This window comes from Thamnophis sirtalis, unplaced genomic scaffold (genome assembly GCF_051295495.1).
Source record: "Thamnophis sirtalis isolate CommonGarterSnake01/CBP01778 unplaced genomic scaffold, rThaSir2_p1.2 scaffold_18, whole genome shotgun sequence".
Taxonomy (NCBI): domain Eukaryota; kingdom Metazoa; phylum Chordata; class Lepidosauria; order Squamata; family Natricidae; genus Thamnophis; species Thamnophis sirtalis.
Window position 1 is genome coordinate 40,160 of NW_028261398.1, and position 15,447 is coordinate 55,606.

General features: G+C 50.5%; 1 protein-coding gene across 1 annotated transcript; it reads left to right on the forward strand.

Moving 5' to 3' along the window:
- Nucleotides 1-12,261: 12,261 nt before the first annotated feature.
- BGLAP (bone gamma-carboxyglutamate protein) lies at nucleotides 12,262-14,460 on the forward strand. Its single transcript, XM_014070615.2, has 4 exons — nucleotides 12,262-12,322; nucleotides 12,529-12,573; nucleotides 13,209-13,269; nucleotides 14,272-14,460. The coding sequence occupies exons 1-4, from the start codon at nucleotides 12,262-12,264 to the stop codon at nucleotides 14,420-14,422; spliced, it is 318 nt and encodes a 105-aa protein (XP_013926090.2). The 3' UTR covers nucleotides 14,423-14,460.
- The last annotated feature ends 987 nt before the right edge of the window (nucleotides 14,461-15,447 follow it).

Sequence of the window (15,447 nt, forward strand, 5' to 3'; positions counted from 1 at the left end):
ACTTGAACATTGGGCGCTATCTAATAAAATGAAATTCAATGGCGAAAAGGATAAGGTTCTACATTTAGGCAAGAAAAACCAAATGCACAGGTACAGTATAGCTGGTACCTTGCTCAATAGTAGTAACTTTGAGAGGGATCTTGGAGTCCTAGTGGACAACCATTTAAATAGGAGCCAGCCATGGGCAGCAGCTGCCAAAACAGCCAACACAGTTCTAGGCTGCATCAACAGAGGGAGAGAATCAAGATCACGTGAAGGGTTAAGACCACTTTACAAAGCCTTGGGAAGGTCACACTTGAAATACTGCATTCAGTTTTGATCGCCATGATGTAGTAAAGATGTGGAGATTCTAGAAAGAGTGCAGAGAAGAGCAACAAAGAGGATTAGGGGACTGGAGAGTAAAACCTATGAAGAACGGTTGCAGGAACTGGGTATGTCTAGTTTAATGAAAAGAAGGACTAGGGGAGACAGGATAGCAGTCTTCCAATATCTCAGGGGCTGCCCCAAAGAAGAGGGAGTCAAGCTACTCTCCAAGGCACCTGAGGGCAGAACAAGAAGCAATGGGTGGAAACTAATCAAGGAGAGAAGCAACTTAGAACTGAGGATAAATTCCCTGACAGTGAGAACAATTAATCAGTGGGACAGAAGTTGCCTCCAGAAGTTGTGAATGCCCCAACACTGGAAGTTTTTAAGAAGATGCTGGATAGCCATTTGTCTGAAACGGTATAGGGTTTCCTCCCTAGACGGGGTTGGACTAGAAGACCTCCAAGGTTCCTTCCAACTCTGCTATTGTATTGTATTTCCCTTTCCTCCAGTTTCCTCATGAACCTATATTTTGCTGTCATCCCCACATTTGAGAACTATCAAATCAATAATGTTCTTATAATAGGCTGGATTCACACACCTGCTAAGCCGTAAAAAAAGTAAACTGCTGTTAATGCAACCAAGATCTGCACGTAGCAGCTAAATGTTGAGTGAACTTGGATCCCCAAAGTCCAGGAGCTGCAGCTCTACAAAATGTCCAAAGGATTGTCTCCTTCCTTGGGAAATCTCCAGGGCTATAAGTTGCAGCCACCTGTATTTTGTTTAAATACAATGAATAACCACCAGATGGTAAACCTGTACCAGAGGGGAGCAGTCTGTCTCTTCTTGCCCTGAAGGCAGAAGAAAAAGAAGTGAAGGGGAATAGTAATAAGGATACAAACTTGGTTTTAGTAGAAATATTTGTTCTCGATAGAGGTGGAGATGGCACCCATACATGGGTTGGCATCAGGGGTGGGTTTCTCGCCCCGTTCCAACCGGTTCAGTTGGAACGGGGCTGGCGGTGTCCTCGTGCACGCGTGCAGCGTGCGTGCACGCGCACGGTGCACACATGCGTACTAGCGTCTGTGCGATGCTCCAGCTGCTCCTGGAGGATCGCGCAGGCACTGTGCATTCTGCGCATGTGTGGAAGCGCAGAACTCGTCAAAACCGGGTAAGGAGCGCGCACGGGTGGGCCCTTTACCATTCCCGGAAGTTAGTTACTTCCGGGTTCGCCGACCAACCGGTTCGCAGGGACCACCGCGAACTGCTTGAAACCCATCCCTGGTTGGCATTGTCCTCCTTCTGATTGGACTGAGTCTGATAAAAGTTAGTTAAGACACGCCCCTTGTTGCTAGCCTTACCCAGCTTTTCGACTCAGTCCACTTCATGGACGGTGATGTCATCGTGTATCTCCTGAGCACTTTGCTGATTTAATGATTGTATTGAATGAAGTATTAATTGATACTGAGGGGGGACTGGGATAGTATTCTCAGCTGTCAACTTGGGCTGGAGGGCTTAGGCCCATAGCTCGCCCTGTGGGCCATCTGCCTCCCAGGCCCCTGACTAGGCGGGAGAGAGCGTAGCGCTCTTCAAAGGTGAAAAACTGGACCTCGAATCCCCACTTATCTCGGACGGCAAGGAAAGATCGCAGTGCTATTGCGGATCCCTTCAAAACGGAGAGGCAGGAGGTGAGGCCCTGAATCGGCCCAGTGCCTCCTGTGGCGTATTCTATATCACTGCCAGCCCCACCGGTGGCCTATTCTACATCACTGCCAGCCCCACCTGTGCAGAGGCCCTTGTCACCGGCTAGATCCCAGGGTAGCTAATCCCCTGTCTCTGAAGATGGGGAGATTAAGGATGCTGAGTTTTCTGGGGATGAGGAGGCAGCACCAGAAAAGATAACCATTTTCGAGTTTGTTCCATCCTGCCCACTTCAAGACCTTGCTGACCAAGGCCGAAGCATCTGCTACCTTCACAGCAATTTCTCGATGTGGTGCAACGCCAGTGGGCATCCCCAACATCGGGTCCGGCACCGTCATCCACAGACAAAATTTTTTACAATATGGCCACTGACCTGAGACAGCTGCTTCAAATTCCGAAGGTCGACGCCCCGGTAGCAACCCTTCACTCGGCAGCCAACATCCCGGGTTCCCAGGAAGATGTCCTCAAGCTGGAGGACAAGAGGGCCGACCTCATGATGTATCAAGCGGCGGCTTGGACAGTCCAAGCTTCCACATCCGCATCGTTCTTTTCTCATTCCTTCCTGTTTTGGCTACAGCAGCTTCAACAATGTCTACCTGCCTGAGGTCCCCGCAAGACCTCAATAAAGTAGTGGCTGTCATCCAATTTACGGCTGACGCCACACTTAATTCCACTCGCTTGCCTCGAGGGTGATGGCCACCTCGGTTGCCTCCCGCCGTCTGCTTTGGCTCCACCAGTGGCAGGCGGATATGAGGCGTAGGTCACGGCTAGCCTCCGGCCCTTATAAAGGGGGGTCCCTGTTTGGAGAGGCTCTACAGCCAATTCTTATCGAGGACAAGGATAAGCGAACAATCTTGCTGTCCACTTCCAGAATCAAGGAGAGTCTTCACGTGCTACTCCATATTCTAGGAGGCAACCCTTTCTGGCACAGGACCACGATGCCTCCTTTCGAGGCCATGATTATGGCTCCTATGCCTACAGCAGTGGTGGGTTTCAAAATTTTTTGGAACCTACTCTGTGGGTGTGGCCTCCTTTGTGGGAGTGGCTTGCCAGCCATGTTCGTTCTTTCTTTCTTTCTTTCTTTCTTTCTTTCTTTCTTTCTCTCTCTCTCTCTCTCTCTCTCTCTCTCTCTCTCTCTCTCTCTCTCTCTTTCCTTCTTTTTGTCTCTGTCCCTTTTTTCTTTTTTTCTTTCATCTCCCTCTTTTTCTTTCTTTTTTCTTTCTTTCTTTATTTGTTCCTTTCTTTCTCTTTCTCTCTCTCTGTCAGTTTGTACACACAAACTCTGTGTGTGTGTGTGTGTGTGTGTGTGTGTGTGTGTGTGTGTGTGTGTGTGTGTGTGGCAGTGGTGGGTTTCAAAAGTTTTTGGAAGCTCTTCTGTAGGTGTGGCCTGCTTTCTGGGTCCACTGCTGCAACCTCTTCTAACCGGTTCGGTAGATTTGATGAACCGGTTCTACCGAATAGGTGCGAACTGGTAGGAACCCACCTCTGGCCTACAGGGCCCGAAGGGGGGGTGTTACCGCCAGAGGCAGCACCATCAGTCCTTTCGCTACCAGAGGGGCAGCCAGGCCAAGAAGCCCTTTTGTGGGGGGCAGAGATCGTAACTCCTGAATACCATAGATCCCAAGGGTTCCCCATTCCCATTGGGAGAGGTTGCAGTACTTTGCAGACCAATGGGATGCTACTACCAAGGACGATTGGGTACCAAGGACCATTAGGCCTGGCCTAGCTCTAGAATTCCTCTCCACTCCCCCGAGTTTCTTTATTCCTTGCCCGATGTCTCGCAATCCCATTGACCCAGGGCTTTTATTCTATTCTATTTTCTTTATCCCTAAGGCCTGTGGGGGGGTGGGGTGGAGAGCAATTCTAGGCTGACTTCCTACAGCATTATTAGGGTCTGTGGGATATGTGAGCCGAGGTGGCGCAGTGGTTAGGGTGTAGTACTGCAGGCCACTTCAGCTGACTGTTATCTGCAGTTCGGCGGTTCTAATCTCACCGGCTCAAGGTTGACTCAGCCTTCCATCCTTCCGAGGTGGGTGAAATGAGGACCCAGACTGTGGGGGGCGATATGCTGACTCTGTAAACCGCTTAGAGAGGGCTGAAAGCCCTATGAAGCGGTATATGTCCAACTGCTATTGCTATTGCTATATCTGGCAGATGTCAAATCCTTGCCATTTGAACTCTTATCAATCTGCAATCTATGGGCATAGAATTTATCCCGGAATGGAGCTGTAAAGAGCTGTAAAACTGACACCTTTCATATGTCCCCATCCTGCCTGAGAAGGTATCTCACCTTTGATCTGTGCCCTTCACAACCAAATGGCCAGTGGTGGGAACAGAGGAAAGAGATAATGCTGATGAGGCTAGTGGGGAGTATTGTAAATCCAGGATGCTATTCTGTGATGTCTCTAACTGTATACAAAGGAGCTACTCCTTCTCTGAAGGTTGGGCTCTTCCCTGCGTATCCTTGGGGTTATGTTGGGGGTTCCACCACAAAACCGCGTTCGACTAAAGCGCACTCGACGAAACCGCGTAGCTGACATCATCACAGGGCGACAACAGCGCGGAGACAGAAGCACGCTGTAAACGCTAAACCTAAAATTAACCCCTAAACCTAAACCTAACCCCCCTAAACCTAATCCTAAACCTAACCCTAAACCTAACCCTAAACCTAACCCTTAACCTAAACCTAACCCTTAACCTAACCCTTAACCTAATCCTAACCCTAAACCTAACCCTTAACCTAACCCTAAACCTAACCCTTAACCTAACCCTAATCCTAACCCTAACCCTAACCCTTACCCTAACCCTAACCCTTAACCTAACCCTAAACCTAACCCTAAACCTAACCCTTACCTTAACTTGAATCGGCTTGCTTTCAAAGCGCTATTTAAAGCACCCTTCTTTCTCCGCGCTCGCTGTTGTCGCCCTGTTGATGATGTCAGCGACGCGCTTTAATCGGGCGCGCTTTAGTCGAGCGCGGTTTTGTCGTGCCACGCTGTTGGGGACAACAACTGAACATCATGTCTTTAAGCTTTGATCAAAGATTAAACGCTGATTGCTATTCATGCCTCCCTTTAAGTCTCATTGTGACGTGGATGTGTTCTCAAACTTCTATGGGTCTCAACGTAAGCTCAAACTTTACAGAAGGACTGTAAGAAAGAAGCAACCTAGAACTCAGGAGAAACTTTCCAACAGGGAGGAACAGTGGAAGGGCTCCGTCATTGGTGGCTTTCAAGAAGAAACTGGACAGCCATTTTATCTGGGATGATATAGGGCAGTGATGACGGACCTTTTCCTTATGGCGTGCCCACACCAATTCAATCACATACACACACCCCGCGCATGCCTGCACGACCTTCCCCTTAGGCTCCGGAGGCTTTCCTGAAGCCCGGGGAGGGTGGAAACGGCCTCCCCCTCCCATCCAGAAGGCCAAAAATCAGCTGGCCGAAGAGACGACTGGCGTGCCAGCAAATATGGCTGTGCACGCCACCTGTGGCACAGGTTCGCCCTCATGGGTATAGGGCTTCCTGCCTGAGTAGGGGGCTGGACTAGAGCAGTGGTCTCCAACCTTGGCAACTTTTAAGACTTGTGGACTTCAACTCCCAGAGTTGAAGTCCACAAGTCTTAAAAGTTGCCAAGGTTGGAGACCACTGATGTAGGTGACCCTCAACCTTGTGGACTTCAACTCCCAAAGCTGGCTGAGGAACTCTGGGAGTTAAAGTCCACAAGTCTTAAAAGTTGCCAAGGTTGGAGACCACTGGTGTAGGTGACCCTCAACCTTGTGGACTTCAACTCCCAAAGCTGGCTGAGGAACTCTGGGAGTTGAAGTCCACAAGTCTTAAAAGTTGCCAAGGTTGGAGACCACTGATGTAGGTGACCCTCAACCTTGTGGACTTCAACTCCCAAAGCTGGCTGAGGAACTCTGGGAGTTGAAGTCCACAAGTCTTAAAAGTTGCCAAGGTTGGAGACCACTGGTGTAGGTGACCCTCAACCTTGTGGACTTCAACTCCCAAAGCTGGCTGAGGAACTCTGGGAGTTGAAGTCCACAAGTCTTAAAAGTTGCCAAGGTTGGAGACCACTGGACCAGAGGACCACCAAGATCCCTTCCAGCTCCCTTATTCTATATTCTGCCCTCGGGGCGCCCCTGGGGTGAAGCCTTCCCAGTTGAGCCTTCAGTAGCGGACAAGCCGTTTAGGGTTCTTTCCGGCGGCTTCCGTTACGTGTTGGAGCCTCCCCTGTGCTAGCTTGACTACCGGGTTACGCTTTCTTTAAATCGCTACCTTTTGCTTCCAATTAATTCAGAACGGTTTACGTTTGGTTCCCGGGCACCTTCATTAGGGCAGCTGAACTGGCACCAAATTGTTGTTTTTGAGTTTTGAGAGTCCTCCTTCCAGGCTGGGAGGTGGGGGAGAGAGAGGCTGGTCTCAGTGCCACGTCTGTCCGGAGAGAAGTGTCGGGTGGACGGAGGAGCAGTCCGGGCATGGCGTTAGGCTCCACTTGCCAGGCTAGGAGAAAATGGATATTCATAGTTTGGCATCTCGGGCTGGGTGTTTTGCGTGTTTCAACCCGGCCAGAGCCCTGGGGTGAATGGGAGGCCCTCCAGAGCAGCCCTGTATTTGGGGAATGAGTAACTTCCAGCTGTCAAAGCCCAGCCTGTCATTATTCTTGGTATCTCAGGCGCTGCCCAGATCCCAAGCGGAGGAAAACAGGCACACGTGGCACTTGGGGAATCTGATGCAAAGAAGCCCCACCGAGTTTCCTCTCCCCGCATCTGGAAGCCTTCCCAGGGCTTGAGTTCAGCAGTGCGGCTGCCCCAGACAGGATGCTTGGCGGGGGAAAGGATGGAGGAAGCGGGGACGTTAATCACAGCCTTTCCCCCACTTTGTCCCAGCTTATCTGCACAGACAGGAAAACCACGCAGATTGAGGGTAATTACAGCCCTGGGGCCCTTGAACCTCCTGGCCTGACTCTTGCCCCGTCTCTTGGGCCAAGGACCAGCCCTCCTTTCCCTGGGGACTCGGGAACACTCGTGCCACAGCGAAACGAGCTAAGAGCTGCGGTGTGCGCTGTGTGCATCTGCTGGTTAACTGCAGCTGTTTCCAGGTGTGGGAAAAAAGGCTTTGGAGGAGTTGGGAGCATGCCGGAAAGATGGAAACATTTAAACAGTTTGGATAAAGGGGACTGAGAACTGACCCCCAGCAGTCCTTGACCCTAAGACACACATTTCTTAAGTGAAGAATTTTATGACCTTTCTTACCGCAGTTGTTAAGTGAATCACTGCAGCTGTTAAGATAGCAACACGGTTGTTAAGGCTGAATTTTGATCCCACGGCCACGGGGGATTCTGCAAAGGTCACAAGTGTGAAGAAGGGTTTTTTTTTCAGTGCTGTTGTAACTTTGAACTATCACTGAATGGACGGTTGTAAGTCAAGGAGAACCTCTACTTCAAGGTTGCCTTAATACAAAATAAATACGGGACTAAGAAATTCCAGATAGCTTATGATTAAGATCAGGAATGATATAAATTGTTTAAAGTTAGCCTAGCAAGGAGGAGCTAAGTTCAATGTAAAGATGTTATCAACTTTCTATTCTTTTTTCCAATATATTTTAGACTGTTTTTGTTAAAGATTTATACCGTGTATGGGTTCTGGGAAGTCGGGGGAGGGAAGGCTGGGGGGGGTGTTGGGGGGGAGGGTGGGAGGGAGGGATGTATATTAGGTTTGATGAGGGGTGTTAGATTTTAATGTAATATGATTGCACATGTATATTGTCTTCTCTTATTTTTTCTTTAAAACTAGGATATGTTAAGTATATTGATATGGAAGCATAAATACCACCAACATAGAATGGAGTTTGCGCAGAAGCGGAAATACACCAATGAGAGGAAGAGTGGGAAACAGAGGAGAGAAGAAAGATAGGAAGAGAGGGATAGGAGAGAGGGTAAGGGGGGAAGATGAGGAGGAGAAGGAGTGGAATGTAGAGAGAGGAGAAGGAGAAAGGAAGGGGAAGTAGAGTAGGAAAGGATGATGGAGGGAAGAAAAGAGGTAGGAGAGAGGTAGAAGAAAGAGGTGTATGGAGAGCAGAAGAGCTAATAATGGGTTTTTATCTTTCTGGGCGTTGATGACAAGAGGATGACAAGAGAATTACTGACGTAATTACTACTTAATGCAATAGGATACTGGTTATGTAATAGTATACATGTGATTGTATGTTATGAAAATGGAAAATAAAAAAGTATATTTGAAAAGGTTGCCTCAATGATCCCACTTTCCTTCTCGGTTCCTCCCTTGCTAACAAGCTCCACATTCGGCCATGGGTGGAGGGAACTGCTCCCTGTCTCCTGGTTTTGGTTCCAGTAAAGTTTTTTAAGCCATATTTTAACCTGCATGGTTTTAAGGGGTTAATGTTTTAATTATTTTTATTTCTTTTATAATGTAAGCCACCCAGAGTCACCTTGTAGGGGGGAGATGTGTGGTACAAAATTTTAATAAGAAAGGGAGGGAGGGAGGGAGGGAGGAAGGAAAGAGGGAAAGAAAGATTGAAAAAGGAAGGCAGGCAGGAAGGAAGGAAGTTTGGATGGCCATTTGAGATGCCATTACAGGAATATGGATGCCTGGAGGACCAGGATGGGCAAAATCATTTGGATAAGTACATCATCCATCCATCAATCCAGATGCATGTTAAAATAAAAGCAGCATCAGATAGAAAGATGATAGGGAGAATATATAAATTCCTCCTGAAGATCCCTAGATCCCTTCCAGTCGGGATTTAGGCCTGGCTACAGCACGGAAACCGCTTTGGTCGCATTGATCGATGATCTCTGGAGAGCCAGGGATGGAGGTTATGCCTCCGTCCTAGTGCTCCTTGACCTCTCAGCGGCCTTCGATACCATCGACCATGGTATCCTTCTGCGACGACTGTGGGAGGTGGGGGTGGGAGGCACTGTCCTACGGTGGTTCTCCTCTTACCTCTCGGACAGGTCGCAGTCGGTGTTGGTCGGAGGGCAGAGATCGACCCCTAGGCCCCTAACGTATGGGGTGCCGCAGGGTTCGGTCCTGTCTCCCCTCCTCTTTAATATCTACATGAAACCGCTGTGTGAGATCATTCGACGGCATGGGATAAAATACCACCAGTATGCGGACGATACACAGCTGTATCTGTCCGCCCCGTGCCAACTCAATGAAGCGATGGACGTGATGAGCCAGGGCCTGGAGGATGTTAGGGACTGGATGGGGGTTAACAAGCTTGTTCTCAATCCGGATAAGACCGAGTGGCTGGTGTGTTTCCCTCCTACTAATTGGCCAAGTTTTCCATCTCTCAGGCTGGGGGGTCAAACAGTACGCCCCTCAGACAGGGTTCGCAATTTGGGAGTCCTCCTGGACCCACAGCTGACTTTTGAACACCACTTGTCAGCTGTGACCAGGGGGGCATTTGCCCAGGTTCGCCTGGTGCACCAGTTGCGTCCCTACCTGAACCGGGAGGCCCTCACAACAGTCACTCGTGCCCTTGTGACCTCAAGACTGGACTACTGCAATGTGCTCTACATGGGGCAGCCCTTGAAGAGCATTCGGAGACTTCAGCTTGTCCAGAATGCAGCCGCACGAGCAATCGTGGGTGCACCTCGGTTCACCCACGTAACACCTATCCTCCGCAAGCTGCACTGGCTGCCTATTGGTCTCCGGATACGCTTCAAGGCGCTAGTTGTCACTTATAAAGCCCTTCATGGTATTGGACCTGGGTACTTGAGAGACCGCCTGCTGCCAATCACCTCCACTAGACCGATTAGATCCCACAGATTAGGCCTCCTCCGAATTCCATCCGCCGGCCAGTGTCGACTGGCGACTACCCGGAGGAGAGCCTTCTCTGTGGCTGCTCCGACCCTTTGGAACGAACTCCCCGTGGAGATTCGAACCCTCACCACCCTCCAGGCCTTCCGCAAAGCCGTTAAAACCTGGCTGTTCCGACAGGCCTGGGGCTAAAGAGCTGTTGCCCCCGTCTCGAATGGTATGACTGTTGTGTGTTTTTAAATTATGTATTGTTATGTTTCATTTTTTATTTTTTGTCTGTACCCCCCTTCCCTGGTTTGATTTGTTAGCCGCCCTGAGTCCCCTTTCGGGGGAAAAGGGCAGCATATAAATATAATAAAATGAAATGAAATGAAATGAAATGAAGTATAAAATGGAAGAGGAAATTGTGAAAAAACAAATGATAAACAAATGATATAGAACTTTGGCTATAATATTGAATTAGACAAATATTGGAAAAATTTTGTGGAATAAACTTAAAAATGACACTATCAGTTGCATTCAAGGAAAACCAGTACAAAATGTTTTACAGATGGCACCTGGCACCAACAAGGTTAGCTAAAATCTTAACAAATATCCCCCTAAAATGTTGGAAATGCGAATCAATACAAGGAACACATTACCATTTACAGTGGACCTGTGAGGAGGCTAAATTTTTTTGGAAAAGGATCAAAAATTGGCTCGAGGCAATAACGGGGGTTAAAATAGAATGGAAACCTGAAGTTTTTTTAATTAGGAATAATGTCTGCGAAACACAAAAAAGAAATCCAGTATTTAATACTAATATAATTATGGCGACAAGGATTGCCTTTGCCCAGAAATGGAAAAACAAATTAACTCCAAGCGAAGATGAAATAATAAGAAAGGTTATGGATTGTTCTGAAATGGACAAACTAACTAAAGAAATCCAGGGAAAAGAAGAATCAGAATTGTACAAGATATGGGATAAATGGTTTAGGTGGATGGAGGAAAGAAACAAGAATCAATGAAGGGATATAACAAAACTCAAAAAATAATAGTTATGAGTCAAATAAGAGGGTTAAGAAGGGTGAAATCCGAATGAAATACGATAGAAGGGGAAATAATATAAGGTGAGCAATATCGATTGATAATTGCTATTAGAAAGAACAGGAAGCCCCTGTTCATATTGTATTGTGTAAATGTGGTGTAGGTCTAATTTTTGTTTGTGTGTATTTCATATGTTTGTTAATATTTTTTTTTAAAAAAATAAAAAAATAAAAGCAGCAATTTAAAAGGAAATTTGGTTTGTTTCACGAGACCAATTCTTTAAAAAAAGATGATACCAAACAAGGGCACAGAATGAAATTATAGCAATGCCTAAATCCAGACGGTTAAATGTTGATAAATAAGGCCATAACCGGTGTTAGAAAGTTCCCAGCTTAGTGCCTGCCGATCCAGTTTGAGGGGAGTTTGAAGCCTTCAACTTTCTTGGCTCTCTGTGGAAATCCCTGCTTGAAAGAAGTGGACGTTGGAGTCCAGCCTCTGCCCTCGGTGGTGGGACCTGCTGGCGGGACATTGCCAGTCCCTGAAGAGGCAGAGCACCCCGGGCGGCCTCTGGTCTTTTGGGAGGAAAGCGATGGAGCTGAAGAGGGAACCTGGGTCTTGCAGGGCAGTTGGGCGTGGAAGGAAACTGGCCCAGGGCACCCACAGGATACAGTCAAGAGGGAGGAATTGAAGCTCCCTCACAGCACATATTTGATGCAGGCTTCGGTCCCACCCCCCAACCCCCGCACCCCTTGGGGGATGCTCTAGCCCAGTGTTTCTCAACCTTGGCAACTTGAAGATGTCTGGACTTCAACTGCCAGAATTCCCCAGCCAGCATTCGCTGGCTGGGGAATTCTGGGAGTTGAAGTCCAGACATCTTCAAGTTGCCAAGGTTGAGAAACACTGCTCTAGCCTAGAGGTCTCCAACCTTGGCAACGTTAAGACTGGGCTGGGGACCTGTTGGCTGGGGAATTCTGGGAGTTGAAGTCCCCCCAAGTCTTTTCTCAACTTTGGCACACTGAAGAATGGGTGAAGGTCTGGGAGTGGAAATCCAGACAATTTAAATGCTGCTAAGGTTGAGAAACGAGCCTGCACGGAGCAGGGGCTGGACTAGATGGCCTCTGGATTGCCCTCCCAATATGCGGCAATGGAAACTACCTGAAACTGACATCTCCCCTCACACCCCACCTTGAAGGGGGGGGGGTCGACTCAGGGGCAGCCACCAAAGTGCTCGGAGCTCCGCCAGACTCCCGAGGAGTCGCCCCAAAGGCGCTTGGCGGAGGAGCCGCCGTCTGCTCCAGCCTCCCCCCCGGCCCGGAACCTGGCAGCCTTCCCGCAACGCCCCGGAGGCGGTGGCGGCGCGCCCCTTCGGCTGCCGAGGCCGGCTCGGGCAGGTATAAAGGGGACGCCGGGCATCCCGGACCGAGAGAACCGCCCGGAGCCTCGCCATGAACGCCCTTCTGTTGGCCACCCTCTGCGCCCTGGCCGCGCTCGGCCTCGCCCACGCAGGTAAGGGGGCGGTGGGCAGCGGGGCCCCAGGGAGAAGCGCTGGGCTCCATCGGGAGGGAAGGGCGCTGCGGGGTGTGGGCGGCCTGCCCTCCTTCCCCGCTCCCCACTCGGGCTCCCTTCCCCAAAGGCAGCGAGCCCCCCGGGAGGACGAGCCTGGCGGAGGGAAGCCCCTGGCTGAGCCCCCTCCCGCTCCGCCTTTCTTGCAGACGCCGCTCAGTCGCGGAGTGTAGACGGGTCGCCCAAGTCGGCAGGTGAGTGGAGCGGCTTCTCTGAGCCCCCCCCAAGCCCCTCTCCTCGCCCCCAGCCCAGCAGAGGAGAGGAGCAACCTCGAGGCGCCTCTGAGGCTCCCGGCATCTTCCCGCTGGGCAGAATTCCTGAGGCTGGCACCCCTCTGGCGCTGCCCCGCTCGAAGCGCCCCTCTCCGCTGGAGCTGTGCCAAAGGGGGCTGCAGAGGCGGCAGAGACCCCCGTCCCTGCCCCGCAAGTCGGGATGGCGCCCTCTGGCCCTGGCTGGGAATTAGAGAGTGGAGGGAAAACGGAGGTTGTGCCCACCTCGCTTGTGCCAGCTCTCCGCTCAGGGGTGGGGTGGGGGATGGATGGCCTGCTTTTCCATGCTCTGCTTTGCAGGAAGGGTTTCGATCGGAGGTTCCCAAACTTGGCAACTTTAAGACTTGTTGAATTGGAGAATTCTTGGAGTCCAACATGGCTTAAAAGTTGCCAAGTTTGAAGACCTCTGGTTTAGAGGAAGTGGCAACCTCTGCTTTCTCTTCCAACCATGAGGACTAGAATCCGACAGTATACTTCCAATTGGAAAGGGGGTTTCCCAGTTGCCCTCCCTGACGGGTGGGGAGGGGCCCCTGACCTAAACACCCCCTCCTTCCCCGCAGCTTTTGTGTCCAAGCGTGAAGGGGCTGAAATGGTGAAGCGGCAGAAGAGGAACCTCAACAGGTACAGGACAAGTGGGGGCTCTTCACCTGGGCTGCCTGACCCCTCCCATCCCTGAATTTCCCGGGGGTGGGGTGTCAGTCTGCAACTCCCTAAATTCCCAGTCCCCCTCCCCTCCCCCTGCAATTGGACTCCATGAGCATTTCCAGATTGCTGTGAGAGGCCACAACTTGGTGTGTGTGTGTGTGTGTGTCAAAAAACATTGATTTGGAAGGACCCTTGAGGCCATCTAGTCTAGCCTCCTGGCCCCGAAGAAGGAGGCGTAATCCAGCAGGCCAACCTCTTTGTCTAAAATTCCTCAGACTTGGCAACTTTAATTCTGGGAGTTCCACACTTCTCATAATTGCCAAACTTGATTGATTGATTGATTGATTACATTTATATGCTGCCCTTTTCCCCGAAGGGGACTCAGGGCGGCTCACAATTCAATCAGGGAAGGAGGTACAGACAGGGGGATAAAAAAGACGAGACATAACAATACAAAATTTAAAAACACACAACAACCATACCATTCGAGAAGGGGGGCAAAAACTCTTTAGCCCCAGGCCTGTCGGAACAGCCAGGTTTTAAGGGCTTTGCGGAAGGCCTGGAGGGTGGTGAGGGTTCGAATCTCCATGGGGAGCTCGTTCCAGAGGGCCAGAGCAGCCACAGAGAAGGCTCTCCTCCGGGTAGTCACCAGTCGGCATTGGCCGGTGGATGGAATTCGGAGGAGGCCTAATCTGTGGGATCTGATCGGTCTATTGGAGGTAACTTGAGGAACTCTGCTCTTAGGGGTCACATCACAGATCCCCTAAGCAGGGGAAGCAGTTGGGGTGGTGGTGGTGGTGACACAAAGGGGCTGCAGAGGAGACACCCACTCCCATCAATAGGTCCCAAGCCGTCTCCATGCCCCCCTGGGGGCCCACACTCTCGCTTGCTCACCTCCCTGCCTTCCACCACAGAGTGACCAAGCCCTGTCCAAGCGAAGCCCCCCCCTTCACCCTCTCCCTGTTGCTTCCTTCGCAGTGGCTACGGTGCTGCTGGGGCCGCCCCTCAAGTGGCCGTGAACCCCCTCGAGGCCCAGCGGGAGGTCTGCGAGCTCAGCCCCGCCTGCGACGAGTTGGCCGACCACATCGGCTTCCAGGAAGCTTATCGGCAGTTCTACGGGCCCGTCTAGCCCACCAGCCTTTCTGCAGCCCCCAGAGGACCCCTCCCCTCCCCCCACCCCACTGAAGCTGCTTGTAACTTTGCTCTCTCTGTAAGACGCTCGGGGAAATGTGTAGTTTTATTATTCTAGAAAAAAAAGAAATAAAGGGGAAAAAAACCTATGAAAGGCAGCAGGTTATTTCACAGGATGGAGCTGACGGAGTTTTAGGTGGTGGAGAGCGGGGTGTTGTCCAATGGCTCCCCACCAGGCAGGTTATTTTCTGCCCTTTACCGCCCCCTCCCCCAATGCGGCAAGCATGAAGATCTCAGGAGACCTACGAGCCTAAATGTCCACCCCACCCCCTGGCGAAAGAAATCTCAAATGTCTTCTTCTTTCCACTGTCATTCATCGTCAGCCATTCGGCCGTGTCTGACCTGCGGCCACTCTATGGATCAGCCACCTCCCTGCTCCTCCGACCCACACCACCTAATTCACATCCACCAGGGTCATCACAATGGTGTCCTTTATAGTGCCAAGAGAGTGGGTACCGGGCAGAGGTGGATTCCTACCAGTTTGCACCTATTCGATAGAACCGGTTCGTCAAATCTACCGAACCGGTTAGAAGAGGTTCCACCAGTGGACCCGGAAAGCAGGCCACACCCACAGAAGAGGTTCCAAAATTGTTTGAAACTCACCACTGGTCCTTGGATATGATTATTCTACACTATCATGCTCCTATTTATAAAACTCGGTGCCTCTGTGAAAGGTAAGGATGACTACTGCGTTTGTGGTGCAATCAGAACATTGCGTGTGTTGAAATTGTTTTAAACGCAAACCAAAGATGCCTTTTAAAAAACAAGTTGACATCCTATTCTTATGCATGCCAGTGCTGTGTGTGAGGTAATTTAAGGTGGTTCTGACAAGTGTCGTCGGCATCTTCATATCCGGTCACATGGGCGGCAAGCCACTCCCATCTGGTCACATGGGCGGCAAGCCACTCCCATCCGGTCACATGGGCGGCAAGCCACTCCCATCCGTTCACATGGGCAGCAAGC